Genomic DNA, 26465 nt, shown 5'->3' with positions numbered 1-26465 from the left:
TAACTTTCTTAATAAACATTAATCAAAATTATTCCTAATAACGATTTGTAAATGCACGCTTTTATATGGCGTGATTAGTTGCGTTCAAATTCTGCTTAGCAGGTGGTGCTACCTAGCGGCCGTAATATAAAGCTTGTGGCACTTTATGAAAGTCACGCCGTACCGTTATGATTTCCCAAAAATGCTCTTTCGCCCACCCGAATTGCGTAATTTTTATTATCACGTTTCTAAAAGATAAGATTTCGCACAAAATGAGGTAATCTCTCAAATCAATTCGTTTTCTATTGTCACACAAGGGAAAAATGAAGACACGACCGGTCGATGTTTTTGGCGCGTTCAACTTATTCGACTGGCACGAAAAGGAAGAGAGAGAGAGAAAAAAAGTAGGCGGAGCCAAGGGTGGTTTCGAAAGAAGAAAAACTCCCTCTGGCCATCTATGCGTGTATAATAATAAGGGTGGTGGTGGGGGGGGGGGTTTGTGAAAGGTTGAGGAGAGGGGGGGTTTACCCCACCCCCTTTAGCCAGTCCATCTGGCGAGAGTTGGCAACGAAAATTCGTTTCGAGGTCAGTCTGACTGCCGTTTTCAACCCCTCACGACACACATTTTACCCCTCACCCGAACAACAATTTTGATTCGACACGAAAATAATTCACTTTGGACTTTTGAATTCGCCACAAACTGACATCATTTGAAACTCTGCATAAATCAGTGTGTATTAATCCCCGCAGTGTCTTGTCGAGTGTATTTCGTCTGCCCAGTGTCCCGCCAAATTGTTTTGTTGGACGACGACGACGCAATCATGACTTTCGTCAGAGAAACGGTGAGTTGAATCATTTCAGTCGAATGTCGACCATTTTGCTCCACTTGTTTCGTGACACAATTCCCTTGACAACGTTTACAAACCGACCGTCTGTTTTTGTCTAGAAAATAGAAAAACGTTGAAACTAGAAAACCGTTAACGCACAGACACACACAGTGAGAGTGAACACAATAGAAAAGGAGGGCCACGGCGGGGGCTTATTGTCTGCTCCACGTGGCGTCCTTGGGCACTAACTTTTTCTTTCTTCTCTTCCATTTTTTGAAAAATTTAAATTCGTGGGGGTAAAATAAAATGTCGAATTTTCCGTAATAATCAAGTTGATGTCATTGCTGTGAAATGTTTTATTTTACTCGTTAGTCACAGTCGTAGAGACAAGCCCGCGTTATACCCGAGTATTGATTTTTCACATCAGCGTGTGTGTAGTAGTTGCCCTCTGATTTGGGAGGGGGCTAGGGGGGGAGGGGGTTTTAGGGCACCACCCTCTGAACCACCCACTTTTATCGTTTTCAGCCCAGGAATGACGCATCCCCCCCTCCTCTCTCAGCCAACATGGCGGTTGTGCCCCTAACCCCCTTTTTTCCCTACACATTTTCTTTTTCTGCTTTCCTTACCCCCTCTACCCTGAGGCGAGTTTCTCATTTCCGCCAAAGAAAAATGGCCGCCATTACACACACACAGTCTGCAGCTGTTATTCGTGTCAGACGCATTTTTAGAGAGAAAAATAATAAAAAAGTTTGCTCGCAGATTAAAGCCTGGCAGCAGCAGCTTCAAACTGGTTTTTAGTTTTAGGAGTAATCAAATTCGTAGTAAAGATTATAGCCGTCGTGTGGTGACGTCAACACACACACGCGTCCCGAGATTAGACGAGTATCGATCGACGCCATTGGATTGGCAAATCGGCGGCGACGCTGTACAACTCTCTCTCCCAAACTACGCACATATCCAAAAGCTCATTTTCAGCAAAACGACGACGAGTTTTAGTCGGGGCGTCGTCCCACACGAAAATTCCCGAGTGAAAGTTTACCCTCCCAAATCGTAGGTCACGGCCACGTGTTGTTGAAAAAGAGAAAATTTTTCTTTTAAATTAAAGAAGAACACGGGAGAAAGGATTTGTGTACACCCTTTTGAGGAGGGGAGAAAGGGCAAGGTCAGTGGATCACACACACACACACTAGTCCCGCGTGCCGTTACTACTACTACTACTACACTCTCTCCCCCTTTCTCTCGAGTCCCGTTCCCTTTTTTCTTCTTTTTTTTCCGGCCGAGTTATTTGAGAGAGTTGTGTAAGAACCCCCACGTGACGTCATTGAGAAGGGGAAGCCTTCTTCACAGCGTGAATAGACACACGGCCGCGGGAATTCCCGTTGGCTCGTATGAATGAGTGACTCACGATTCTTCTTTTTTCTATCCCGTAACTTTTCTTTTAATAATATTTTTTCTTTTTATTTGATTTTATTTAAAGGTTGGATGAAGCCGATTGGAGGCTGATTGGACTCTTCCGGTCACCGGAAGTCGCCTCCTTTTGACTTGAAACGACCCCCACATTTTGGGAGAGAGAAAATTAATTTAAATTAAAAAGGAGAATTTGAAGAGAACAAAAGAAAGGAAGGAAGAGATACGAAAATGGGTGATGCCAACGTTCAGACTAGTGGTGGAGGAGGTCCAGGACATCATCATCCGCATCAGTTGCATCATCATCACCACCACCATCAATTGCATCACCACCAACCCATCAATGCCGGCCATCCTCAACATCATCCGCCGCAGCATCACGACACGACAGCCGCTCTGAGTTTCGGCCTGGGCTTTTTTCCCGATCCGTCTGAAATCAACTCAAAATCACTTCCGCCATTTTCCTCTTTCGGTGAAACGGAAGGACTTGGCGAAGGTCTTTCCGGTCGACTTTTGGATCTCGGCGGAGGCAACGGTGGACCACCTCCGTGGGATTTGTACGGCGAAGGACTTTCTGCACGGCTGATTGATGTCGGGGCTCCCACTCCGCTCGGCCTGGGCATTGGTGTTGGCGTCGGTCTAGGCCTAGGCTTTGCTCCGCCTCCGCCAGCTGCCATCCCAGCCAGAGACAATCAACCTGGACCGCCTGGCCCCAACAACAGTGGACCCGGTGGCGTCCAGTACCGACCTTGGGAGTCTAAAAATCACCCTGACAGTAACGGCAATCCGCCTACGTTGCTGGAACTCGGTCGGATGATGGCTGTCACTCCGCCTCCGGGCAATACGACTCCCAACTCTTCGAGTAATCCGTCGGGATTCTCCGAGCTGCAACTGTTTCCGCCGCACGGAAGCAGCCCCAAACTGCCGTCGTTCCAGTCACAATTCCAGCATTCTTATTCTGCTTCGAGTCCGGGACCTCATCCGCCTGCCCTAACGCCCATCAATGCAGACCCTAACGGTTTTCACGCTTCCGGTCCGGGACCCGGTGGTGGTGGCGGTGGGCCTGGAGGTGCCGTTATTCAGAACAATAACAACAACAACAACGTCCGTTATCCGCTAGTTCCGGCACCAGTCCATCCTATCCAGCGGCCGGAAGTTGTCGGTGGAGGTCACGCACCTCATCCGGGCGCTTTCGTTCATCACGAACGTGTCGCCGCCGTCACCGCCGTTCATCACTTGGGTCCATTCCCATCAGTGGGTCAGCAGGCCGCCACTAATCCACAGCATTATCCAACGCTTCCGGCTGATTACAACAATGGTGTCGTCCAGCGTCCGGCTCTCCTCCAATCATCCGGTCCGTCTCCATCCATCAACAATGTCATCAAACTGGAGACGGAAGATTCTCGATCTCCATTCTCATCTCAAGGATCACTTCCAGCCCGCCAACCAGCCGGAGACGGAAGGAAAAAGGAGAAACGAAAGTATCGAGCCTCATCCATGGAGAGTTCGAGTAGCGAAGCTTCCGACGCCCAGGTGCCCAGCATTTCCAGCACAGCCCGCGGATTCAAACATCCGCACATCCATTCGATGACTGGCGGCTCGAATGGTCACGATTCCAGCATGGATTGCGACGGCAAACAGTCTAAAAAGAAGCGGAAGCGTTGCGGCGAGTGCGTCGGCTGCATGCGGAAAGACAATTGCGCCTCTTGCGCTCCGTGCCGGAACGACAAGAGTCACCAAATTTGCAAAATGCGACGCTGCGAGAAATTGACGGAGAAGAAAATCAAGGTTCGTCTTATATCTATTTTCTAACTTTCTTCTTTTACTATTCCGGAATCCTTAGAAACAAGTGTAGATTCCACCCAATAATGTTGTTGTTAGTTGACTGAATGTCGGTATCAGATGATCTTGAATCGTCTGGCTTCTTCTTGGATATTGTTTTATTATATTAAACAAGGTATCAAATTTGATGTCCACCGAAGTAAAACTATAGCCGAGGCTTCTAATTACACACGTACAAATTTTGTACAGTGAGATGGGGGGGTTCGTATAGGGGCATAAATGCGGCTTCATTTTTTTTTTTAATTTTTTTATTATTATTTTTTCGGTGTGTGTTGAAAAATGGCAGCTGACACGGGAAGGGGGGCCGGAAACTGGGTTTTTCTCTCTTATAACAAATGAGCAACGTCCGGCGCACCCCCGTACAACAATAGACGCCGCTACACACATACACACACCGTCCTCCTGTCACACACTTTTTATGCATTTTCATCTTTTATTTTATTTTTATATTTTTTCGAAACGCGTTACATGAATTATGCGGATCGAAAATGTGTGTTTTCAGGCAAACCGGTTTTTGAGAAAGAAAATTTATTTTGAAGGGCAAAAGGACGTAATGCCTGGGGCTAGACAAATATTTAAGCAAATTTTCCATGTTATACTCCAGCGCAGCGACTGCTGCGGAAGGTTTATTTTTTTTTGTATCCGCAGGGGTTTTCGACTTTCTGGAGGGCATATGTGTTAGTGTGTCCGGCGCAGAAAACAGCCCTCTGGCGTCCGACAGGAAATCATTATACATACTAAGCGAAAAAAGAATTAAGGTCACCACTAGTATAGAAAAGAGAGAGAGAGATGGGATTATGACGTGCACTCGCCATCTGTCGAAAAACAGCTTCGGGGTCTCCTTAACTACTTATATAGTAGTAGTATAGTAGGCCTTAATAATAATCACTACAATAAAAATTGCTCGGCGACAAACATCGGTCTTTCTCTTTTGTTTTTCTGAGGGGACAGCTGTTGACCGTGAGAACCAATTTTCTCCTTTTTTATTTCGCACATGTATCTATTTTTGTGTTTTTAATAATCATCTTATTACCTTATGATCAGTCTAGACGTTAGGAATTATTAAAATTTTGTTTCTTCTAGTCAATGAAGGTGAAAGGTTATTTAAGATGGAGGTCATGGAATATGTGCACGGACACGATGAAGTGCGTGTCTAACAACACAAAGAAGAAGAAAAGTTTTTCAGAATTTTTTAAAAAAGAAGAGCTTACAGAGAGAGAAAGACCATGTGGCATGTTGGGGGGTTAGAAGAAATTCGAAACCCCCCATCGAGCCGTGCGCTATTTTCGTCCTCTTTTTTTCAGCTCTTTTCAACTTTTTCGTGTCTGAACTTTTGGACGACAATTTCAAAAACTCGTTTTTTCTTTTCTTTTCTTTTATAAGAGTAAAAACGAGTTTTTTTTTCTCTTATAATATTATCCAGTTTGAAAAACAAGTTGACAGCGTTTCTTAATGATGGGCAATCGAAAGTTCAAGGGCTCATTAAATTTTGTTTCTTTTTCGAGGAAATTTTTCAATGTCGGCCATGTTTTTCCAGATGTTTTCTCGTGTGTGTGTGTGTCTGACCAACTGAGCAAATATATATATCTGGAAGTTGGGGTTGGGGAAGCAGATGGTCGTGTGTGAGAGCATAACACAACGAAAAGCAGTCGAAAATAAATGGCGAGTAAATAGTAGGAGAATGGAAGAAGAAGAAAAGGGTCAGTTTATGAAGGAAAAATCCCCAGGTGAAAGGTCAGCAACCGTAGAAGCTCGTCGACGTTCATCACGACGAAAAACCTCCAAACAAAATCTTGTTTTTCCAACCCAAAATGGATGCCTCCGGCTTTAGGCCTAGCTCGTCTTTCCATCGACCTTCTGTTGGAGAAAAAATGTTCCGTTAGATATAGGAAGAGGCCTAAAACTACCTGAGTCGACAACAAAAGAGAGAAAAACTTTTGGGTTGAAATCCACACGGTTTTTGGTTGTGTACTAGCAGCTCGTATCGCTTTTTTGATATCTCTCTGATAGTAGTTTCTCTACTGTTGTTGTTTATTGAGCAGATGCTCTTTAAAAGTGAAAATGTCGGTTAGGAAAAGAGATCCTCTCTATAATAAGAGTAAAAAGGTTTTTTTTTTAGATCCTAGTCGAAGGAATATCATAAGAGAGACGCTGATTTATAGACGCTGACGCCATCTTTGTTCGTGGGAAAAACTCGAATCTTTTGTTCGCTCCACTCTCGTTTTTTATTTAATACTTTTAAAGACGATCTACTATTTTTTGTGTTGTTGCTCTTTTGTCTGTTTGTCCGTTACGATCCTGACGATCCTGCACCATCACGAGAGCCGTTCAACTGCTGTCGTCGTATGTGAAATAATTCAACCGAGTCTGCCGCCATGTGTCGACCGTCTCTTTTTTAGGGATGTGCAGCTGCCCCATGTGTGCCCCCACGCGGTTCCCATCTGCGGCCATTTTCTCTTATCTTTTTTCACCTTAGTTTTTTTAAATTATTTCCTCAAAAGTTTCGTGATAAGACAAACCACCTCTGATATCAGACGCGCACAAAAGTAGGAGAGAAATCAACAAGCTGGCCGCAACAGCAGACAAGAAACAATTTGTTTGGAGGGGAGAAATAAAGCTGCCGCTAGAGGCAGCACTAGTCGGCCACCTCTAAGCGCCCCTTTGTCCTGGCCAGCAGCCCAGTGTACATAGGGTGGGAAATCAATTCAGCGCGCGCAAAAGTTGGTCCAGCTGTCTACTACCCCTCCACCTTTTGTCGAAACATCTGCCGTGTTCTTTGATGCATTTCCATCATGTCGAAAGAGAGAGAGGAAAAAATTGTTAAATAGAAGAAGAAGAGTAATTTCATTTTCCACGTTATTTACAAAAGAGAGCTTTTGATGTTTATTGAATTAGAAGAATTTACTACGCGCTTCATCATTTGGCGTCCCCCCTCTTATTCTTTTTCCCGGCAACGTCGCACAGCGCCATCTTTTATTTAATTTTCGATGGAAAATTAATCGAAAAAAAAAAGTAAAAGTTGTTGAAACTCGGCGTGAGCCAACAGGGAAATCCCCTCTTATTACTTGCAGGCATTTTTCTCTTTTACTTTCTTCTTCATTGGGGGATGTCCCTGGTTTTTTCTTGTTGTCTTGTTTCCCCCTCGTGTTTTCACCTGTGTCGGCATGTGTGGTAGTCATTTGGGGGAGAGAAAACGTCTTCTTCTTTTCATGTGATCTCTCCCCTAGTTGATTCTTTTCTCTCCCCCCTAGTAGTTGTTGTATATCTCGGGCATTTAACCCGAACTGAAAGTGACCATGTCATCTCCCCCTACTACTACTCACAGGTTCTTCTTTTTTGTGTCTGTTCCCCCTCTCATCTATGACGCGTTTTTTTTTTCTACCAAAATTTTGGGTGGGGGGGAACTCCCAAAACTTCTTCTTCACCCCCCCACACACTCATTCAAAGAAGTTTTTGATAGACTTGGGAAAAGCCCTTTTTTAAAAAATACCCCCCCAATGCAAAACCATTTTGGGATATCCCCCCCTACTAACTCTTGATGTGTCAAACAGGTGGAGATTTCCACTTGTGACTTTGTGATGAAACGTTGAATGACTCTTGACACGCTCTTTTTGATGTTTTGTAATAGATTCCTCGTGAGAAGGGTGAAGGAAGAGCTGCTCGACAGAGTGCCAACAACAGCAGCAACAACTCTAGCAACAACAGCAGTAGCACGTCTGCCGGCAATTCGGCTGCTCAACCGTCGACGACGGCCACTCCACCCACTCCGACCAGTACAATGGCTAATGGAGTTGCGTCTGCTGGTGCTGCCAATTGGGATCGCGGTGGCTATGCGCCCAGTGCCAATGCCTGGGCTCCTGCCGGCCAACCGGCTGTTGTCAATGGAACCACTGATGAGAATCAATGGGCGGCTGGATACCAGCCGGAGACATACGATCCGACCTTCAACTTTAACCCACTCCAACAACAACAGCAGCAGCAAGGTGGTTTCCATCCGCCGGCTCCTGTTGTCGACACGTTCACCAACGGTGGGCAGACGAATGGCTTCCGACCGAGACCCAGTCCCCAGCCTCAACAGATTCAGATTGGCGGGTTCAGTCCTCATATGACGTCACCTCATCCATCACCCGGATCGGGTCAACAGATGAACGGCCGCTGTGGCAGTGTTCCACCTCATTTCAACGGCCAGGACGGAGTGTTTATGAATGGAAGTCCTTTCACCAGTCCCAGCCCTCGCCCGCCATCGTCCAACAATCCGCCCAGTGGAGGAGGAGGAGACAACTTTCGCAACGGCGGCGGAAGTAATTCCGTAGAGTCGAACGGCCAACAGATTCACCCAAACGGGCCGCCTGGGTATCCGTCTCCATCACCCATCCCGCATCAGAGTTCGCTCAACTCTAACGGCGGGTATCCAGGCCAACAACAACAGCAACAACAACAAGTTAAATCCGAGCCCTGGGAACCTGATTCCAAACAGCAGCGTTCCACTCCGCACGAAGAATTGAATAATCGGCTCAAGGAAAAGATTCTCAGCAAACAACAGATGCAGCAGCAACAACAACAACATTCATTCCAACAACAACACGAGTTGCAGTCTAATGGCGGCCAGGGTTACTACATGAACTACCCCTACCAGCAGCAACAGCAACAACAGAACAACGAGGAATACTCTGATCAGCATTTCAATCCTCCAAGCGCGTCGTCGCCTTCATCGTCAACGGGCAACAACAATGTCAGGCTGGACGTCCATTTGGAGCCGAATTCAACCAACAGTTCAACGGCCCATTTTTTAGGACCAGCCCACCCTCAGAACAGCGGCACTGGGGGTGGGAATCATCAGGGGGAGGACCAACAACAACAACAGATCCCTCAGCTTCTTCAGAGTCCGACAACCACATCACCGTCGTCACCGCCGCCGCCTCAACAACAACAGCAACAGCAACAACAACAACCGCGTAATAACGGCTGTCAAGTCAACCACTTGACTCCGACCAGTGCAGCTCCTCAAGATCTCGAACAGGATCGTCTCAATAAGTTGAAGAATAATGTCAAAGATGAAGTGCCGCCCTGCCAGTGTTTCCCATCGGACCAATGTAAGTCTCCCGTCCGTTGAACAAAATGGGGAAAAAGAAATAATAATTTTTGATTGAGTGCAAAAATTTCACTACCATCCCACCTATAATATAACCCCTCGATATTTTTTTTAACACACCACTAAAAAGTGAGGGTTTACAATTATTTTTTTAAATGAAGAAAAAAAATGTTTTTTCGTTTTTCAAACATTTTTTGAACGACGAAAGAAAAAATTCCTACGAGATCAAACATAAAAAAACCACTTTTTTAATTAATAATAATAAATTGATGACTCCTTTTTTTGTTGCATGGCTGGTGTATTTTTATATTTACCTTTTTCCCATTTTTAATAAGATAAATCATGTGACCTTTTTTACACACATCACAACACCTTCACTATTTTAGGAAATTTTTTTTTCTTACACTTAAAAAAAAATGAATTAAGGACCAGAGCATTGAGAAAAAGCTTTATTATTATTCAGTGGGTGTGTGTGTGTGTGTGTGTTTGTGTTTTTCGGCGTGCGTGTGTGAATGCTCCAGTGTGTCTTTAATTTTCTTAATTATTCTTCCCACTTCAACAAAAATTATTTTTTGACGGGGTGCTTGTGATTTGTACGGGATTTTTCAAAAAAAAACCACATCACCTTCTTTTTTGTTGTCCAACCCGTTTGTCTCTCCATCTATCCTTAAAAAAAAACCTTTTGGCAAATTTTTTTGACTGTCTTCAAATTAGATTCTGGATTAGTCGTATTTTATTGGGCGAGAATGATGCAAGTTTTAATTGTAGTATTTTTTTTTTTTTTAAATTTTCAAATGGAACATTGTAGTATGTGTAGTCTTCTCTCTATCTCTTGAAAAATCTATTTTTTTCCGATTTCTCTATTTTTCTAAATTTTGAAAAGAAAAAGATGAAAAGATATGTCAATTTTTCCACCAGTCGCTCTACACACGGGAGAAAAAGCAAACAAAACAAACCTCATGGCATTTTTTTTTATTCAATTTATTATTTTCTTTGTATAAGATTATATCAAAAATCCCCCCTCAAAAAAAATAATTTTAATTAATTAAACCAGCCAATTTCTCTCAACTACGCAAATAAACTGCCTGAATTGTTTCTATCGAAAAAAAAAACAAGAAAATCGACATCCAAGTTCTTTTTTGAAATTATTATTTTCGTCGCATCCTCGGAGACTTATTATTATTTAGTTGCTGGGGTTGTGTGTTGTTGTGTGTCTGTTTGGTTAAATGGGCTTTAGTGTGTTTTTGTGTGGTGACGACAACAACAAAAAACCTCCCAAATGTCTCTCCCCCCTCCACCACCTTTGTGTGTCTTGTTTGTTGTTGTTTTATACGCGGTGCTTGGCTTCACAACAACTTCCGGTCCGTCTACACACACACCACCACCTTTATATATTGAAAAACGATCGCATGTATGTGGATTCCTATTTTACACACACACATTTTTAAAATATTTAAAAGAAAAATTGGAACCAATGCAAAGTTGATTGAAAACTAATTAGTACCGCAAGAACCGGGCCCTTACTACACCCATCTGGGATTTGGCGAAAGTGTCGCCTCGCTCCGACAGCTGATGGAGCAAAGGACCGGCCTGGCCGGAAGAGCCATCCGCTTTGAGAAAATCCTTTACACGGGCAAGGAAGGCAAAACCGCCCAGGGATGTCCAATCGCCAAATGGGTAAAATTGAATTTTGCGGTTGTGTGAAATGGCCGCCGGCCGTTGGTGGTTGGGTTGGAGTATAGAAAATCAATTTGTGTGTGAATTTTAATTTATTTAGATTATACGACGCTCGAGCTTGGAGGAGAAGGTGCTTTGCCTGATCAAAGAACGTCGAGGACATCGATGTCAAACGACCTGGTTGATTGTCATTTCCGTCGCCTGGGAAGGGCTGGCGCTCAGAGACTCTGATTACCTTTACGGCGAATTGGTTTATCGATTGAACGCTCACGGAGTGGCGTCCAATCGCCGTTGCGCCACCAATGAGGATCGAACGTGCGCATGTCAGGGTCTCGATCCCGACACTTGTGGCGCTTCTTTCTCGTTCGGCTGCTCCTGGAGCATGTTTTTTAATGGATGCAAATTCGCCAGGAGCAAACAGCAAACCGTCCGGAAATTCCGGCTAACCGACGAGTCCCAGGTCAGTTTTCTAATTATTTATTTCTCTAATAATTAGCAATTTAAAAACATTCAATATTAAAAACAGGAAGCGGATATTGGTGATCGGTTGCAGCGGTTCGCTACAGCCATCGCTCCGCTCTACAAACGGATCGCTCCAGATGCTTACGCCAATCAAGTCCAATTTGAAGGAAAGGCTGTCGACTGCCGACTGGGTCTAGCGCCCGGTCGACCGTTTGCTGGCGTGACGGCCTGTTTCGACTTTTGTGCTCATTCGCATAAAGATATCCACGATATGAATAACGGGTGCACAGTGGTAAGACTTATTCAAGCGTAGATTAAATATAGGCGTTAATTAAAACAATTGTTTTTTCCCAAACCGCCGCCAGGTAACGACTTTAACGCGCCATCGAGGCTTCCACAAACCGACCGATGATGAGCAATTGCACGTCTTACCTCATTACATTCTCGATGGAGTCGATGAGTACAACAGCGTGGAAGGACAAAGGAGTAAAGTGAATACCGGTGCCATCGAAATTCTCAACAAGTACCAACACAATTATTATTTAAGTCTAGTTGTTACATTTATTTCTAATCATTTGTATCTAATTATTTTGTTTAGATATCCTTGCATTATGAGACGTCATTCAGAGCCGATTCCCAGCAAAAATAAACGGAAAAGTCAAGCTCAATCTGACCCAATTGTCTACACTCCGGCCAACGAAGATGCCGCTCTGTTGCAGAGCAGCCACGTCACAAGTTCGACCTACTACCAACGATCGAGTCGCTCATCATTTATGGAACAATCCAGCTCGATGGAGAGTAGAATTCGAGCCCTGCAAACTTACCGGCCTCCAGTGCCGGCATTCACCAACTGGGGAGGCTACTGCATCCCTCCTCCGCAACAACAACAATACTGGCAACAGCAACAACCGCACAATAATTACAGACCAGATGGCCCTCAATTATCCCAGTGGTGGAGACAAAATGTGTCTGCTCCTCCCAGTGAAATGCGTCCGTTCGGGCCGCCTGTCCATCCGATGCAGAATCTACTCCGCCATCCGGCCCCACCAGCACCAGCCAAACCGAGAGTGACGGTCCAGGTGAGCGATAACGAGGAGAATTTCCAAGATGCCAACATAGGTGGTGTGGCCATCGCTTTGACGCACGGCTCGGTTCTCTTTGAATGCGCCAAACACGAACTTCACGCCACAACGGCTCTGAGGAATCCCAATCGCCGCAATCCGACCCGCATATCCCTCGTTCTTTATCAACATCGCAACATGAATGAAAGCAAACACGGATTCCACGTCAACGAGAAAAAGATGGAAAGAAAAAGGATCGAACAACAACAGCAACAAGAGGCTCAAACAACTCAACAACAATCTAATCATTGGTTCAACACACCAACAATACCACCAGCGACACACTCTTACAGCTATACTTGGCCGGCAGCTGCTTCCTACCATCCACAACAACAACAGCAGCAACCGGCTTTGCCTTCCATCCATCATGCGTTTCCGTACCAGTTATCCCATCCGTACAATTATCCATAAGAATGTTATGGCAAATTTGGGATCGTAGTCTTTTTATTATTTTATACAAAATGCCAACCACACACATTTATGAACTTTTTTATTTTTAAATTGGTTGGATTTGGCGGGGGGGGATTGGGTCCTTTTTTGTTTAAGCCTTTTCGATCATATGCAAACACAAAAATTTCAACTTTGGCGGATGTGGTTTCAAGTTCAAAACAAAAATAATTCAGTGCTTTACAAATTTTTAAAATACGTGCTATTTTTTGGCATTAAAAAGTTTAGAAGAAAAACAAAATAAAATAAAATGTGGAACCGTTTGGACGCAAACTTCGGCAGGGAAAACGTATTACACAAAGAAAGATTTTTCGTTCGTGTCGCCAGTCACATGTCAATGTGGTCATTTGAAATTCTGATCTCGTGATTCTTTTTTTTTTAAATTGAGTAATCTCCCGTTTTTGTTTTTTAAGGAAATGCTGACACTTGGGACTTTTTCTCATTTGCTAAAGTTTTGAAATTGTCTCAGAGAAAAGACGGCGAATAAGACACCCGATTGTTGACCATTTAAAACCATAAATTTACCATTGGTAGCATCATGTTTAACTGCGCCATTTTGGTTTAGATCAATGTCTATGTAATTATCTCTCCCACTAAGAGATTATTCTTACCCTACCTTTTGTTTATGAAGAGCTTGCCAATCCCCGTCTGCCATAAACAACTACCACCTCAGTTACCTACTACGATGCTACAAGAAATGCATTTTTTCTTAAGTTCCAATACATTTCGTGTTTCTTTTTCAACATTTATTCTATTTTATTACCGGCGAACTTGATATAATTAGTTGTGACTTTGGACAAAAGCTGGAACGACGAGTTTGTAATGCTGGAAAACGACTATTAAAGAGAGTAGACAAGACAATATCTACATGCAAGACAAAAACACAAGTCTATTTGGGTTTCTTGTCAGCATCAATGATGTCCAGGTAAGCCACACCTGTCTTGAGTAGAACAATGCTGGAACCAACTGCGGTGACTACACGGATGGTTGTGTTGTCTGGCACAAGGACTCTGGTCATTGCCCACAACAGTAGCGAGCCCAGTGTGAACATTGCTGAACCAAAAACACTGGAAAACGAAAGGTGTCCAAATAAAACTAGATTAAATACTTTAAGGGGATTGAAATTTAATTCAATAGTTACCTGAAAACTACTTTTTGCTTTGTGTCCTTGATGGTGGCCAAATGTGGTCTGGATACCAAGTACAGCGAGCCTCCAACCAGAGTGGAACCCATCAAAACGTTTGTGAGATCACGACTAGGCGAAACCCTAATTAACAATAATTAAAAACATGCAATAATCAGTTTTCCAAAATGTAATTTTACTTTTGCATGAGGTCTGGGCTGAACATGTTAACGGCCAAAAGGCCATAAGAGGCTCCAGACGCCATCGTGATGGGACACGGCATTTTCGAATCTTTCAAGAAACCGAGTCCGAGACTTCTCATAAAAGAGCATGGGTGTTTCTTCTCAGAATCGCCGGGAAAGGAAATATCACCCGTGGTAGCCATGTTACGTGATTTTCGGGATGGTTGCTTGTCCGGCTTGTCACTAATAAAAGTATTCTGTTTTATGTAACAAAATCGTTCTGCTAGAAGCTTTGCCGGTTTCGGTCCGACACGTTGCCAGATGTGTATAAATTTTAAAAAATTCTTCAAAACTGGATTTCAAAATTATTTATTAATCAATAAAAGATGACAAAATGTCAGTGATTGAAGGACGAAAAGGATGTGGGAATTAGGTCAACAAAATTCGCATTTTTAAGGCTTCAAAAGTATTGCACGTGTTAACAAATCTAAATCGTACAGGAAGGTGAGTGTCATCATAGAGGAAGTATGCGATATTATATAATGCTATATTCGTAAAATGCCAAGGCATAATATAGATAAAATTGTTTTAACTTGAGCAACAACAACGGCCGTTAATATTGTTGTCCCGGAAGCGCTTCATGAATGACACACTCTACTGATCAAGCCAATTAGCCGTGAAGCCCGTCTAAATTTGGATTGCATCTTCTTGTTGATATTATTAAACCCATTTTGGCTTCCATACCAGCACAGCATATTTAACTGGAACACTAAGAATGCATATAATGTCTAGCTCAAGTTCCGGAATTGCGACGTGTCTGGCTCCTGTCTGGAACGAATAAACATGACAGAGAAATTTATTACTGCGAGCCCTCGAAAGTCAACAAAGACTTCAATTTAGTAGCCGGAAGAACGAGTGCGCAATTCTAGAAGAAGAAATGAAACAATTGCACAGTCGAGTATCTCTCTACTGTGTATATAGTCAACATTAGTTGAGTGTCACTCAAGAGGAAAGCTGTCAGTAGTTACACACACTGGGATTGTGTCGACTTGTTATGTTGTTTAAAAAATAAGATAAGAAAATGGTCGCCATTATAACAATTTCCTCTTTCCGGTACACCCTCTAACTATGCACACTCCCTTTCAAGTTTTTATCCCACAATATTTTTTTGTATTAAAAAGGTTAGTTTCGCCACGTCACGGTTTTACATTGGCATCCAAAAAATTCATCGTAGAAAAAAGATAGAATTAAAGCTCATCATGTGATCATGTCAAGCGTGAAAGTTTCGTCACTTCAACCCCGATGAGTCGCTTTTTGGGTTACGGCATTGGCCTACATATGAAAAAGGTTACATCTTCCGTGCCATCTAGCGGTGACGGGGCCAAGGTCGTTCTGTCAATGTTATTTTTTGTTCCTTTTTTGACGGCTTGTCGAGATCTCTCCCTCTCGTGTCTCGACTTGAGAGACGACTAGAGAGGGAAGAAAAAGAAAAGGAGGGGTGTGCATTTTCTGCATACTATTTATAGAGTCGAGTTTGATTTTTATCGTCGGCGTTAGCGTCTGAAAAAGTCGCCAGTTTTCGAAAGCCTTTGTGATGTCCCAGTTGACGTGTGTTCTTTAGTCCAGTCGCTTCCACCAACCGTTGTTCTCGCACGTTTAATCAATCGAGCAGCCGACCACACATCAGCGTTTGCAGTTGAAAGACATTTGAAAACAGGACAGGAGCTCATGTTCCTTCAAAAATGCTGTCCATGGAGACGGCTCTTCCTTCACCCAACTCATCCATTGATGTTGACAAACCACGAGCTCCCAGGTTTGAGGCCTATGTCATGACCGGGGACGCAATATTGAATCTGTCCAGGAGTACGTCACACAGTCCAGACTACGTCTTGCCAGTTCATTCCAAAAGAAGATCAGTCCAACAGCAGCCATCCAACTCGGTACCAACTAGCCCAAGCGAGCAGACACCTCGTCCCAACAAACCTTGGGAGCCTGAAACTCCTGCCAAAACCCCTGTTCCTGCTGCTGCTCTCGTCAGGAATTCTAAATCTGAAGAGGCACTTGTTCTACATATGGAAGAAGATAAATCCAGCAAGAAAACGGTAGAGGAAAGAACTTCTTCCCAAACTGCATTGGTGGATGGAATTACAGAGTCTGAACGAATCGTATGGACTTACAACGCACCTCTCTCAAGTATGACGGAGAAGGAATTACGCCGATACGAAGCAGATCAGTTCTGGCTCAGCACAAGAACTGAGTCATCATCCAAACAAACCAAACAGATCATCAAACTGGAAGAAACAAAGGAAGTGAGACAGGAACATGCTACTACTACAACAAACCAAACTACTACTTTCTATTCAAGTGAGGTGGCTGATACAAGATTAGGTTGTGATACCCAAAGTGGTCCTCCAGCAGTGGCTTCCGTAGTCGTTGCTCAAGAGCCAACAGTAATAACATTAGAGCAACCGGAAGTGGGACTAACTAATGTCGAAATCCAAAAAGACGAAGATAATAATCCGGTCAATAGTCCCATTCGACCTCCGCTGACCCGAACACCGACCGACGAAGAAAGCGATGCAGATAGTCTGCAATCGGTTCATTACAGCCCGAAAGGTGTCGATATGCCATCGGCTATCCGGCTGGCTAAACGGTAAGTTACATTCTCCTTGACCTCTTGTGACACTTTTTATTAAAACATGTATTCTTTGTTTATCATGCGTAGATTGTATTCTCTGGATGGGTTCCAAAAATCGGATGTCTCGCGTCACCTATCCAAGAACAACGATTTCAATAGGACTGTTGCCGAAGAGTATTTGAAACATTTTGACTTTGAAGGCGCCACGCTGGACGTGGCCCTGCGCCGTTTCCTGCAGGCCTTCCAGCTGACGGGCGAAAGTTCAGAGCGTGACCGCGTCCTGGTGCATTTTTCCCGTCGTTACCTTCAAGCCAATCCAGACAGTTTCTCCTCTCAGGTAGTACAATATGATTTCTATTTATTTTTTCTAAAGACGAGACTTTTTTCAACGTTTTCTTTACTGCACAATTACAGGACGGAGTTCATATCCTTACCTGTGCTCTCTTGCTGCTCAACTCAGATCTGCACGGCAAGCATCAAGGTATGAAAAGGATGACTTGCGCTCAGTTCATCAAGAGGCTGTCGGGTCTCAACGATGGTGGCAATTTTCCAGTTGATCTCCTCCGTCGCTTGTACACAGCCATAAAAGGTATCCGAGTCTTATTTCACTTGCATTGTATGTAAATAACACGACTCTTTTGTATACAGATCAACCGTTGGAGTGGGCCTCTGACAGCCCTCAAGGACCTAGCCCAGGCGACTTGGAGCCCTTGGAGATTATTCCCTCTCCAGCAGCTAAAGAACTGTCTGCCAATCCATATTTGGACATTCCGAATCCATCACAAAGCCAAGAGTTCAAAAAGGGCTACATTATGCGCAAATGTTGTATGGAACCCAACGGCAAGCGGACTCCGTTGGGCAAACGTAGCTGGCGGATGTTTTTCGCAGTGCTAAAAGACTTGGTCCTCTATCTCTACAAGGATGAGGCCACTTGCAAAGGTGAACATCCTCCCAAACCGTCCACAATGCGGTCCAAGAAAAGCGTTCCCGATGCTGCTCCGGCCGCCATCATTCGCGTCCATCATACTCTAGCTGCCAGTGCTCCGGATTACACGAAAAAGAAGAACGTCTTCCGACTGTTCACCGCCGATCGCGCTCAGTACCTTATTCAGGCCAGCGATACCAAAGTAAGAGAAACACACCCTCGTAACTCTTTAAATAACTACTAGCAGAAAGCAATAAATATTTCATTCTATTCTTGGTGTAACCCTTAAGGAGTGGCGTTGTTGGATGGATGCTCTGAACACTGCAGCCTCTCTACTTTCCTCTCCTCCATTGGCCGCTCCGTGTGGTTCTCAGCAACGTTTCCAGCGCCCTTTACTTCCAGCCAGCTTGACAAAAATGTCAGCCAGGGAGCAGTTGTCTGATCACGAGGAGCGTGTCGCTCAATTGGAGCAAGATTTACACGAGCATCGAGCCAATCCGCCGTCGTCCAAAGCGAAATCCGTAATCGTCGACAATTACAAAGAGAAAGACGCTTACTTGCACTTTGAGGTATTGGACTTTGTGAAAAGGAGAAAATGGTTTGAACCGCAATTTTTCTTTTCTCTTCTCTGTAATAGAAAACCCGTTACGAGGCTTACATAGCCGTTTGCGGTGGACTCCAAGCTGCATTGGCTGGCAATTCTACTGTCAGCCGTGACATTTCTTTACTGGAATTGGACGAGTCGCCCTGTTCCGATTCGGGGACAACGAGTCCCGATTTGAAATCGAACGACCGGGAATTTTCCGCGCATTTGTAAAATTATTGAAAGAAGAGAAAGAAGCGAAACAATCCAGGAAAAAACATTCTTGACCCCGTTCCCAAAAACACCCCCCACCGACTCAACCGGCAGCTCTTCGCCATTGTATACAAAAATTGTCTCCCCCCGTTCTCTTCCCATCAGTGAACTTTTGTGTCGGGCGACCTTTTTTTTTTCCTTTTTTTTTTCCTTTTTTTTGTTTGTTGTAATTTGTGGTTAATCATTGGCGAAATTTCAGCACTTGGTGAAGGAGAGAAAAAAAAATGACGCAATTTCTGTCGTACCGGACATCACTGAACGCAAATCAATATCTGATTGAAACGCTTTTTGTTTGTTTTTTCCTCTTTAATAGTTGCGAAAGGCTTCCGTCGTCGTCGTCCTCCTTTTTTGTGAGATTTTTTTTCTAGTCAAGAGTTTAAAAACCCTTTGTTTCTTTTTCTTCGGTTGATTTCTTTCCGCGACGATGCTTTTCCTATATATACGCAAACAATTCCTCTTTATTATGTTTACCACAGTGATCGAATTCGGTCGAGTTCCTCCGTTGCCCTATATTCTACGTAAAGACAATTGAGCGGAAAGAAAAACAAACCACAAACCAGCAAACCCTAAAGCCTTGACGCATTATAACAGCTTCTCTTATTAATCATTTCCTTTTTTCTTTTTCAAGACATTTTTCAATAGCGGCCAATTCATTCACTGACCCATACTCACACGAATGTTGTTCCAGCTTTTCAAGAGTCTCCCTTTCAAATACTGTGTCGAGCCCATTTAGACGTTTGATATTGCGTGCTAGACATTTCCCCAGCCATTCACTTTATTCTCTCTTCTCTTAAACAAAAAAAAATATAATTAGATTTGGGCACTTTTCTGTACTCTCCAGGTGGCAAAATTGGAATTGATGAGTTGAGTTTGTAAAACTATGTATGTGTGGATGGATACTGCAGTCTATCACTTATATATTGTGAAGAAAAAAAAATACAGATTATACACGTAAAACAAAAGTGGAATTCTCCCCATCCGCTCGGTAACATTAACACATTTCTTTGATACTTTCTTTTTTTAGATCCTTCTCATATCGATAACACTTACGGGAGCGTTTGGATGAACTTGAATGTGACTAGCGACCTGTATAGCAAGTAATGGATTGAGATTGATGGCCTTACTGTAAAACAAACAGAAAAATGTTATAACCATACTTCAAATAATGGTGGGTTGGTCGGATGCGGATGGAATCCTTGCTGACGGCAAGAGGCGATCAAATCCAAGCCGTGGTTAGTGGTTAGAGTGAAATATCCAGTCCTGAAGTGCAGAAAACAAATGCTATAAAAATGCGAGGAAAAAAGAGAAATTTCGCATCACGATTTCCTCATTACTCGTTATATTTGGGAGCGCACACGACAGCAACGGCTTCCGGCATCATCAACTGGTACGAACAGTGGGTGTGTAAGTCGACGCTGGATAAAAAAGCCGTTTGAGTTGGGTGAGTCTAACAACGCAACAGGACCGTGAGAAAATTTGATCGAGGAGAAATTGTGGGTATTATTAATTTCTCACGTGAATCCATCCCAATGTCACAAGGTTGTGCTTATCCTGCACGTCAAAAAGCTCCTCTTCGTTCTGAGTCGTGCACGAATCGGATGTACCCTTTTGTTTGGGAATCAACAAATGAGTGATGTGAAATTGATTTTGCGCCTGAAAGTTGTGTTGGATGTTCAACAACAAAACAAACTGTTATTACCTAATCATAAGAAATCGATAAAATATCACATTACCAGTTTTCCGGCGAGGATTCCGCACGTTTCGACGTTGCTTATAGTGTTGGAATTGGCCAATGAGATAAACTCAACTAAAAGAGCAGCGGGAAGCACTACGGTTCTTAATCCGGATGGACCTAAAAATATCGTTCGCGGTTTGAGGTTTCGGTCGAACCCAGGCACTTCTCTGCAATTGAATCAGGAGAAAATGGACTGATTAAAAGGTTGAACGTGAAGAGAAATCAACCGAAACTACGCACTTTGCAGAAGCTTTCGTTTCGTGGATCATTGAAGGCACTTGATTGCTAGGGTACAAGTTGTTTGCAGGGAAAGTCGGGGCTTTTTCATCATGTTTTAGCTGAGTTAACTGTTCAGGTGGTGTTTGATACCTAACTCCGCCCATCAGTTTCTCCTTTTCTTCATTGTACTGTCTTCTTTTCTCTTCCTCTTCCTTTCTGATTCGCAGAACTTCCATCTCTTTCTCCAACCTCAAACTTTCCTCTTGTTTTTTCTTGGCCTACAAAAGATCAGATTAAATTTGACCCATCACTTCACATCAACAATAAGTTTACATTTACTGACCATTTCTTCTAAATACATATCAAACTCTTGCTGGAAGATCTGATGCAATTTCTGCTTCAGGGACTCAGTTTTGGGGAAGACATCCTTTATTTTAGAGGTGAATTGAGACCGTTCTGCTGGTGACAGCGTGTGATACTCTGGGTGTTCAATGATTTTCTCAACAAATATCCTATAGATATAAATTCTTTTAAAGCGAGACAACTTAAAAAAAAAAAAACGGAAAAAGACTTACGTTAAAAATTTCAAGTACAAAGTGTAAGCATTTTCAATACTGCCTTCCTTGTGATACACGTCGGCCATTCTCAACATTTCTGTTCCTGAGCGAAAATACCTGTACAATGAATAGTATCAGACCGTAAATTAAATTTAAAACAGATAACTAAACCTACCGTTGGATGGGAATTCTACTTTCAAGCTTAATACTACCGGCAAAGTTCGCCAGACCTCTAAGCCGGGTTGATGGATCTTGGGATCGTGGATCCATTTTTTAAGTCAAAACAACAACAAACTCCATTACTCTTAAGCTCCACACTAAACTATTCTAGCTAGAGAACGCGATTGTTACATTCACGCCATCTATTTCATCAAAGATCGGACCTAAAATAATTATTTCCACTGGGATCCACCAGAAGGCAGCACCTCCTAAAGCCAAAGGTACACTCGTCTGCTCAGTGCTTCAATCTGTCAGCAGTCAGCACGCTTCATGGCTGTCAACCTGTCAAGTGTCAGTGGTACAAATTTTGCTCGTTTACTCGTTTCTGCCCAAATTTTATGAAAATGGATTTTCTATAAACTGGTAATTCCCTTGATTTTCTAATAATGTACTTTTAAACATACCGGTGTATCGCCCTAAAAAAATTGAAAAAAAATTTAATCCGTTTGTTAAGAAAATTACCTACATTTACAACTAGGCCTATGCACAGTTTCTTTTCACACGTGTTGCTCGTTGTTCAATCTACCCGTTTTATTTTATTAGTTTCCTCGTTATTATAAGTAAAACCAAGAACTTATATTCCATAAGAAGAGATGCATGTAAAAATGTTTTATTTCATTAGCGATTTCTGTCTAATGCTGACCTAAACCTGAATTTTTACTCAAAATATTTCAAGTTCCATTTTTTAAAGCTTAATAAGACTAATTAATCTGTTTTTTATCAATTTGACAGGGTAATCTTGCCATGAAATTCTCATTGATTGTCTATTACCATCACAATGGACAAGAATGAGTGCTCAGAAATAATTTGCCACAGTCTCTTGATTAGGACATTGTTTCCATGGTGTCCATATCGACCAGCTTTCAAGTTCTGAATGGTAGAATATGTCAGTGACACCATATTTATGAGGGTAAATTTATCTTACAGTAGTATTAATTATAATAATTGATTTAATGTTAATTTGCTTCCATTTTCATTACTAAACATACAGAAGGATTGCTGGAGGATAAGAGGACAATTTTGCATGCAGATTCTTAATAACACTTAGCGCCGGAAGATGAATTATTTGGTGTTCACCAAGACCATAGGATTTCAGATATCGTGTAAGGTAAGTGGTTCCCTTGTATGTTCTGTGCGTTTATGAGATTGATGTCTTTGTGCTAGAGGTTAGCGTGGGTGGGTCAATGTTGCGATCACTTGGGTTTTATAATAATGATAAGAAAACACTAAAATGTCTGAATTTAAGAAGAATTTATTTGCGCAATGTCACAAGACAAGAGGCAATGACAAGACTTAAGAGTTAAACAGCATTGAAATCAAACGAAACGGCATCAACCATCAGGATCAGATGAAGAATCCATTGTTGACTTGACGCTACTAGATTAGGAGAAGTTGGAGATTAGGGAAGTTGGAAATTAGAAAGGACTAAAAACTCGTAACTTCCACATCAAACGCAGAACATAACATTAAGAACAATTTTGAAAGGGTAATCTCAATTTAAGAAGAAGAGTATGGCTTTAAAAGTCATTTCTTGCATCAAAAACAGAGTGAACGTTTGCATTAGTCGATGACTTTCAAATGATCGTAAGTGGTCCCAAGTGATTTAAGCATAGCTAAATAAGGTGAGTCGATCTTTCCGCTTTCCAGAAACGTTTTCAGCATTTGTCCAGAGAAACCAGAGATGAGAGCGACGTTCTTTTCGTCTTTTGTAACTGGCTTTGAACGCTTGCCATCTCCTCGAAGGTTCCAGAATACAATGGATGGAAGCGGATAACCGGCTTGCTCAAATTTTCTCTTGATCAACTGGTAGTCAGTCTCGTATTTTCTTCCTCCACATTGGTCAAATTCCATATCCGAGAAAATGAACAGTGTTTTCACCATTTCTGAAGGTGCAAGTTTAACGCTGATTGCCAATTTTAGAATGAGGTCGAAAACTGCCTAAGAACGTACAAAACACAAGGTTTTCAAAATTCAAGTTTCTCATTATTGGCGGGAAATTTATACCTGTACGTTGGTGCTCATTCCCCAATCCATTTTCATGACTGACGCAACTTTTTCTGCGAGAGTGGGCTGATCTATCTTCTGAAGGAAAGGTTTAGACGAAAAACTGCAGATGTGACTGTTGAATGGAGGCTTCGATAGCTCGGCTGTAAGAAGAGACAGCGCTATAGCAGCTTCCATTGGGGTTCCTAAAATAATTCAGTTATTTTTGAAATGTTACAAAATTTGAATGAGAATTATAAAGATAAATTACCACTCATAGATCCGGAAACATCGCAGACAGATAAACAGCTTTGAAACAAACCAGATTTTTTCAAATTCTCGACGTAACTTTTCCACTGAAGTTCTCCTACTGTCATAATTTCTTCGGGCAGTGAAGGTAACTCCATGAACTGTTTAACGATTTCGTGGGGAAGTAGAGCTCCAGATGCAATACTCTTTGTTCCAGACTTGACATCTTCGAGATATTGGTTGAATCGCTCGGCATCGTTCTTCAAAAAGTGCTCCTTATTTCTTTTCATGCAGATTGATGGAACTCTTTGATAGTCGAGTTCACCCCATTTCTTTTTTGACATTGTTTGCTCGGGGACGTTGATTGAAGTTCTCAATGGCGTCAGGAATTCTTTGCGGTAGTAAATGTAGGCTTTCGTGTCGTAATCTGAATCAGTTTCGTTTGCATCACGTTGGTGTGCCATGGAATACAATGCACGAGCGATGTTTTTTCCAAGTGAAGTAACAGAATCGATGGAACCTCCAATGGCGGGAGCCCATTTTCCCGCTAAAGCAGTCTTTGGCAGACATTTGTCCTTTTCGAGAGCCTCTTTGTCATGCTTCAGAGTAGATGCAAATATGTTTACAATCTTGTCGTAAACAGCAGGGAAATGTTGATGGAGGGTCTTGAAGTTCAAAAGTTTGACCGCTGAGAGAGCTTTAACCGATTTCTTTTTCATCTTGGCTTCTCTGCTTCTTGCTAGATTGATGGCTTTAGACAGTTCCGTGAACCTTAGCTTAGCACTTTTCCTTGATTCATCATCAGGCAATTTTTTCAGATAACGTTTCCATGTGGATTTCTCAACCACGCCATCCACCCGTTTTCTGATAATTTCTTCCAGCGAATAATTAACATTTGCTTGCTCAATTCTCGTTTCTTCAGTGCTCATGGGTTTCTGACGTTCCTTGGTCATGGAAGTATGCCCCTCCAACAAAAATTGCATAAACCAAGAGAGATCTTTCCAGTAGCCATGTTTGGGGATATGTTCGAGATTATAGAGCAATGTTTGAGGATGGTTGTGAAAAAGCCAAATGAGACAGTGATGAAATTCAATGACTGCCCCTTTTCCTGAACGGATATCCCTTAGCTGAAAAATCAACTTCAGTGAAATAAGTGGGTCTTCATCCCATGACTTCTTCAGAGTCTCTAGAATTTGAGCACTCTGACTTCTTTGCATCACTTCAAAGAAAAAATCAAGACAGGCACTTGTCGTAGAGCTGTGAGTAAATGAGGCATTTTCAGTACGAGTTATGTTTTCTTGAGATGTTTCAGCTTTAAACATATCCAACCAGGGATCTATTTTAAAAAATGTATCAAAATACAATTTTATTTAGAATGACGAATCAGAATGCTAAGAAAAGATAATGTAATTGATTGTCCACTACTGACAAAGTAACCATGTAGCCTAACCAACTATTCATGTTACGATATATATATACATATTTATACATTTACCCATAGGTTATAAGCAAACTATTACATTTCTACTGTTACAGGTGTTACTAACATAACATTTTCCCCTCCTGAAAGGATTCTTAAATTTTCCATTTCATACTCAAATTATTTCGAGAAAACTGAACAATGGGCAGCCATTTTTTTTGTGTTAAACTTCGAATGGCGTCTTTCAAAAAAAAGTCGTGCATGGAATGAAATGACTTTCCCCACCAAAATATTAGTGAAGTAGTCTAACAAATTGCGTCTAATTGAGAAGAAATATAATGTAAGTAAATTACTCATTGTGATTTCCAAATCGTTGAACAAAGTAAAGAAAAAGTGTAGACAGCTATCGGATATGGCTGAACGGATGAAAATCGAAAACGGAACTGCGAAGCGTCACAAGCGTGCGAACTCGAACTGTTTCACCAGCTCAGCCGTCTGCTTGAGTTGATCATACCATGGCGCGCACACACACACGTTTTGTTCGTTTAATCAACGTTTCCCCTCAGCACAAGTTTCACTTTTTAATTGCTAAACTGATCAATTCGAATTGGATTATTCATCCGAGTGTAAATTATGTTTCTGGTTTGAACCGTCATCATCTCTCAATTTTGTACTGTATAATTATTTTAAAGCCACAATTCTGAATTTCTGAACAGAAGATGGAATAATCCTGCCATGAAATGCTCATAATGTGACTTCTACACGAGACACAAATGTTCACAGAGTAATCAAGGGCCACAGGCCCACAGCAGTCACTTGAAGTATAGTTCAAGTTCAAGAACACCTTCACAGTAGTTTCTTACAAGAGATTCACATACTTATCATATCCCAGCCTGAAGTCCATTTGTAAGGTAAATTTTAACTTTAAAATGACTGCCACATCAACATCAAAGCTGAGGTCAGGAAGTCTTATTCTTCATTTCTTATGTGAAGTTTCTTTAGCTTCAACTTTATTGTTTGGCTTATTAAACAAAAAAATAGTGCTGTAGGATAAGCGTATTTTAAACTTTTAGTTTCATGCAAATCTCATCACTGGGCCAGAGGTTAATTTCGATGTTTACGATGACGCTTATGTGTTCCAGAAATTATCTAAGTCAAGTGGCTACCTGGTTGATTGTTGATTAATTTTTTCTCTTTTACCTACAGGGAGACGCATTAGTCGATGAGAGCGTATGGATCCTTGTAGCTTGCTTATAGCTCAACGTGAATCCGCCACTAGCCGCAACACCTTCACCTATGATCGCTGCGATCTGAACTATAATAATGCGGCCGCTCTGTCATCGTTGCCCAATTACCCAAGTAATTAATTACCTATTTCTGTAATATGCCTATTGAAATTTCGTAATATAAAGAAACGGACATTATGGCGTTGGTTCTATTTGTTTAGGCCTGGTACGAAGCTGTCCTGTAATACACCGCTCCCCGTAGGTATCATCCTGGGTCAC

The 26465-nt window shown here is 42.3% G+C and overlaps 5 protein-coding genes across 6 annotated transcripts; 2 read left to right on the top strand and 3 right to left on the bottom strand.

Moving 5' to 3' along the window:
- The first annotated feature begins 22 nt into the window (after positions 1–22).
- LOC124312792 (DNA N6-methyl adenine demethylase-like) lies at positions 23–13597 on the top strand. 2 transcript variants are annotated; one of them, XM_046777254.1, is made up of 8 exons: positions 23–821; positions 2284–4001; positions 7684–9148; positions 10649–10824; positions 10925–11284; positions 11351–11578; positions 11652–11809; positions 11885–13597. In XM_046777254.1, the coding sequence occupies exons 2-8, from the start codon at positions 2445–2447 to the stop codon at positions 12816–12818; spliced, it is 4878 nt and encodes a 1625-aa protein (XP_046633210.1). In that variant the 5' UTR covers positions 23–821; positions 2284–2444; the 3' UTR covers positions 12819–13597. The 2 variants fall into 2 exon arrangements, with proteins under 2 accessions (XP_046633210.1, XP_046633211.1); XM_046777255.1 differs by lacking the exon at positions 23–821 and adding an exon at positions 1368–1968.
- Positions 13598–13654: 57 nt separating this feature from the next.
- LOC124313439 lies at positions 13655–25760 on the bottom strand. Its single transcript, XM_046778369.1, has 4 exons — positions 25732–25760; positions 14178–14386; positions 13996–14121; positions 13655–13921 (listed from the first exon to the last, which is right to left on the bottom strand). Exons 2-4 carry the CDS (start codon positions 14360–14362, stop codon positions 13744–13746), a joined length of 489 nt encoding a protein of 162 aa, XP_046634325.1. The 5' UTR covers positions 14363–14386; positions 25732–25760; the 3' UTR covers positions 13655–13743.
- On the top strand, positions 15615–18607 carry LOC124312894 (PH and SEC7 domain-containing protein-like). Its single transcript, XM_046777441.1, has 6 exons — positions 15615–16812; positions 16885–17134; positions 17212–17386; positions 17446–17924; positions 18013–18291; positions 18360–18607. Exons 1-6 carry the CDS (start codon positions 15902–15904, stop codon positions 18537–18539), a joined length of 2274 nt encoding a protein of 757 aa, XP_046633397.1. The 5' UTR covers positions 15615–15901; the 3' UTR covers positions 18540–18607.
- On the bottom strand, positions 19479–21425 carry LOC124313132 (STAM-binding protein-like). The gene is made up of 9 exons (XM_046777875.1): positions 21265–21425; positions 21108–21206; positions 20876–21044; positions 20554–20810; positions 20312–20480; positions 20094–20231; positions 19913–20025; positions 19736–19838; positions 19479–19664 (listed from the first exon to the last, which is right to left on the bottom strand). Exons 1-9 carry the CDS (start codon positions 21357–21359, stop codon positions 19599–19601), a joined length of 1209 nt encoding a protein of 402 aa, XP_046633831.1. The 5' UTR covers positions 21360–21425; the 3' UTR covers positions 19479–19598.
- Positions 22543–25704, bottom strand: LOC124312954. The gene is made up of 4 exons (XM_046777563.1): positions 25314–25704; positions 23563–24876; positions 23313–23497; positions 22543–23246 (listed from the first exon to the last, which is right to left on the bottom strand). The coding sequence occupies exons 1-4, from the start codon at positions 25315–25317 to the stop codon at positions 22869–22871; spliced, it is 1881 nt and encodes a 626-aa protein (XP_046633519.1). The 5' UTR covers positions 25318–25704; the 3' UTR covers positions 22543–22868.
- Positions 25761–26465: the final 705 nt, after the last annotated feature.

The sequence above is a fragment of the Daphnia pulicaria genome, chromosome 9 (genome assembly GCF_021234035.1).
Source record: "Daphnia pulicaria isolate SC F1-1A chromosome 9, SC_F0-13Bv2, whole genome shotgun sequence".
In the NCBI taxonomy this organism is placed as follows: domain Eukaryota; kingdom Metazoa; phylum Arthropoda; class Branchiopoda; order Diplostraca; family Daphniidae; genus Daphnia; species Daphnia pulicaria.
Note: the sequence above shows the minus strand (reverse complement) of the source record. Positions and strands in the feature narration are given on the sequence as shown.

Bases quoted from the DNA above. Each gene is read 5' to 3' on its own strand.
- LOC124313132 (XM_046777875.1), bottom strand. From the start codon at position 21,359: ATGGATCCACGATCCCAAGATCCATCAACCCGGCTTAGAGGTCTGGCG. The intron at 21,045-21,107 runs GTAAGTCTTTTT...TTATATCTATAG, and splicing joins TTGTACTTGAAATTTTTAAC to GATATTTGTTGAGAAAATCA. The intron at 20,481-20,553 runs GTGCGTAGTTTC...ATTCAATTGCAG, and splicing joins GAAACGAAAGCTTCTGCAAA to AGAAGTGCCTGGGTTCGACC.
- LOC124312954 (XM_046777563.1), bottom strand. The intron at 23,498-23,562 runs GTAATTTATCTT...GAATTATTTTAG, and splicing joins TGTTTCCGGATCTATGAGTG to GAACCCCAATGGAAGCTGCT. The intron at 23,247-23,312 runs GTATAAATTTCC...GTACGTTCTTAG, and splicing joins GAATGAGCACCAACGTACAG to GCAGTTTTCGACCTCATTCT.
- LOC124313439 (XM_046778369.1), bottom strand. From the start codon at position 14,362: ATGGCTACCACGGGTGATATTTCCTTTCCCGGCGATTCTGAGAAGAAA. The intron at 14,122-14,177 runs GTAAAATTACAT...ATTGTTAATTAG, and splicing joins AGCCCAGACCTCATGCAAAA to GGTTTCGCCTAGTCGTGATC. The intron at 13,922-13,995 runs GTAACTATTGAA...TTCGTTTTCCAG, and splicing joins AAGCAAAAAGTAGTTTTCAG to TGTTTTTGGTTCAGCAATGT.
- LOC124312792 (XM_046777254.1), top strand. From the start codon at position 2,445: ATGGGTGATGCCAACGTTCAGACTAGTGGTGGAGGAGGTCCAGGACAT. The intron at 4,002-7,683 runs GTTCGTCTTATA...GTTTTGTAATAG, and splicing joins TGACGGAGAAGAAAATCAAG to ATTCCTCGTGAGAAGGGTGA. The intron at 11,579-11,651 runs GTAAGACTTATT...AACCGCCGCCAG, and splicing joins TGAATAACGGGTGCACAGTG to GTAACGACTTTAACGCGCCA.
- LOC124312894 (XM_046777441.1), top strand. From the start codon at position 15,902: ATGCTGTCCATGGAGACGGCTCTTCCTTCACCCAACTCATCCATTGAT. The intron at 17,135-17,211 runs GTAGTACAATAT...GCACAATTACAG, and splicing joins CAGACAGTTTCTCCTCTCAG to GACGGAGTTCATATCCTTAC. The intron at 17,925-18,012 runs GTAAGAGAAACA...GTAACCCTTAAG, and splicing joins TTCAGGCCAGCGATACCAAA to GAGTGGCGTTGTTGGATGGA.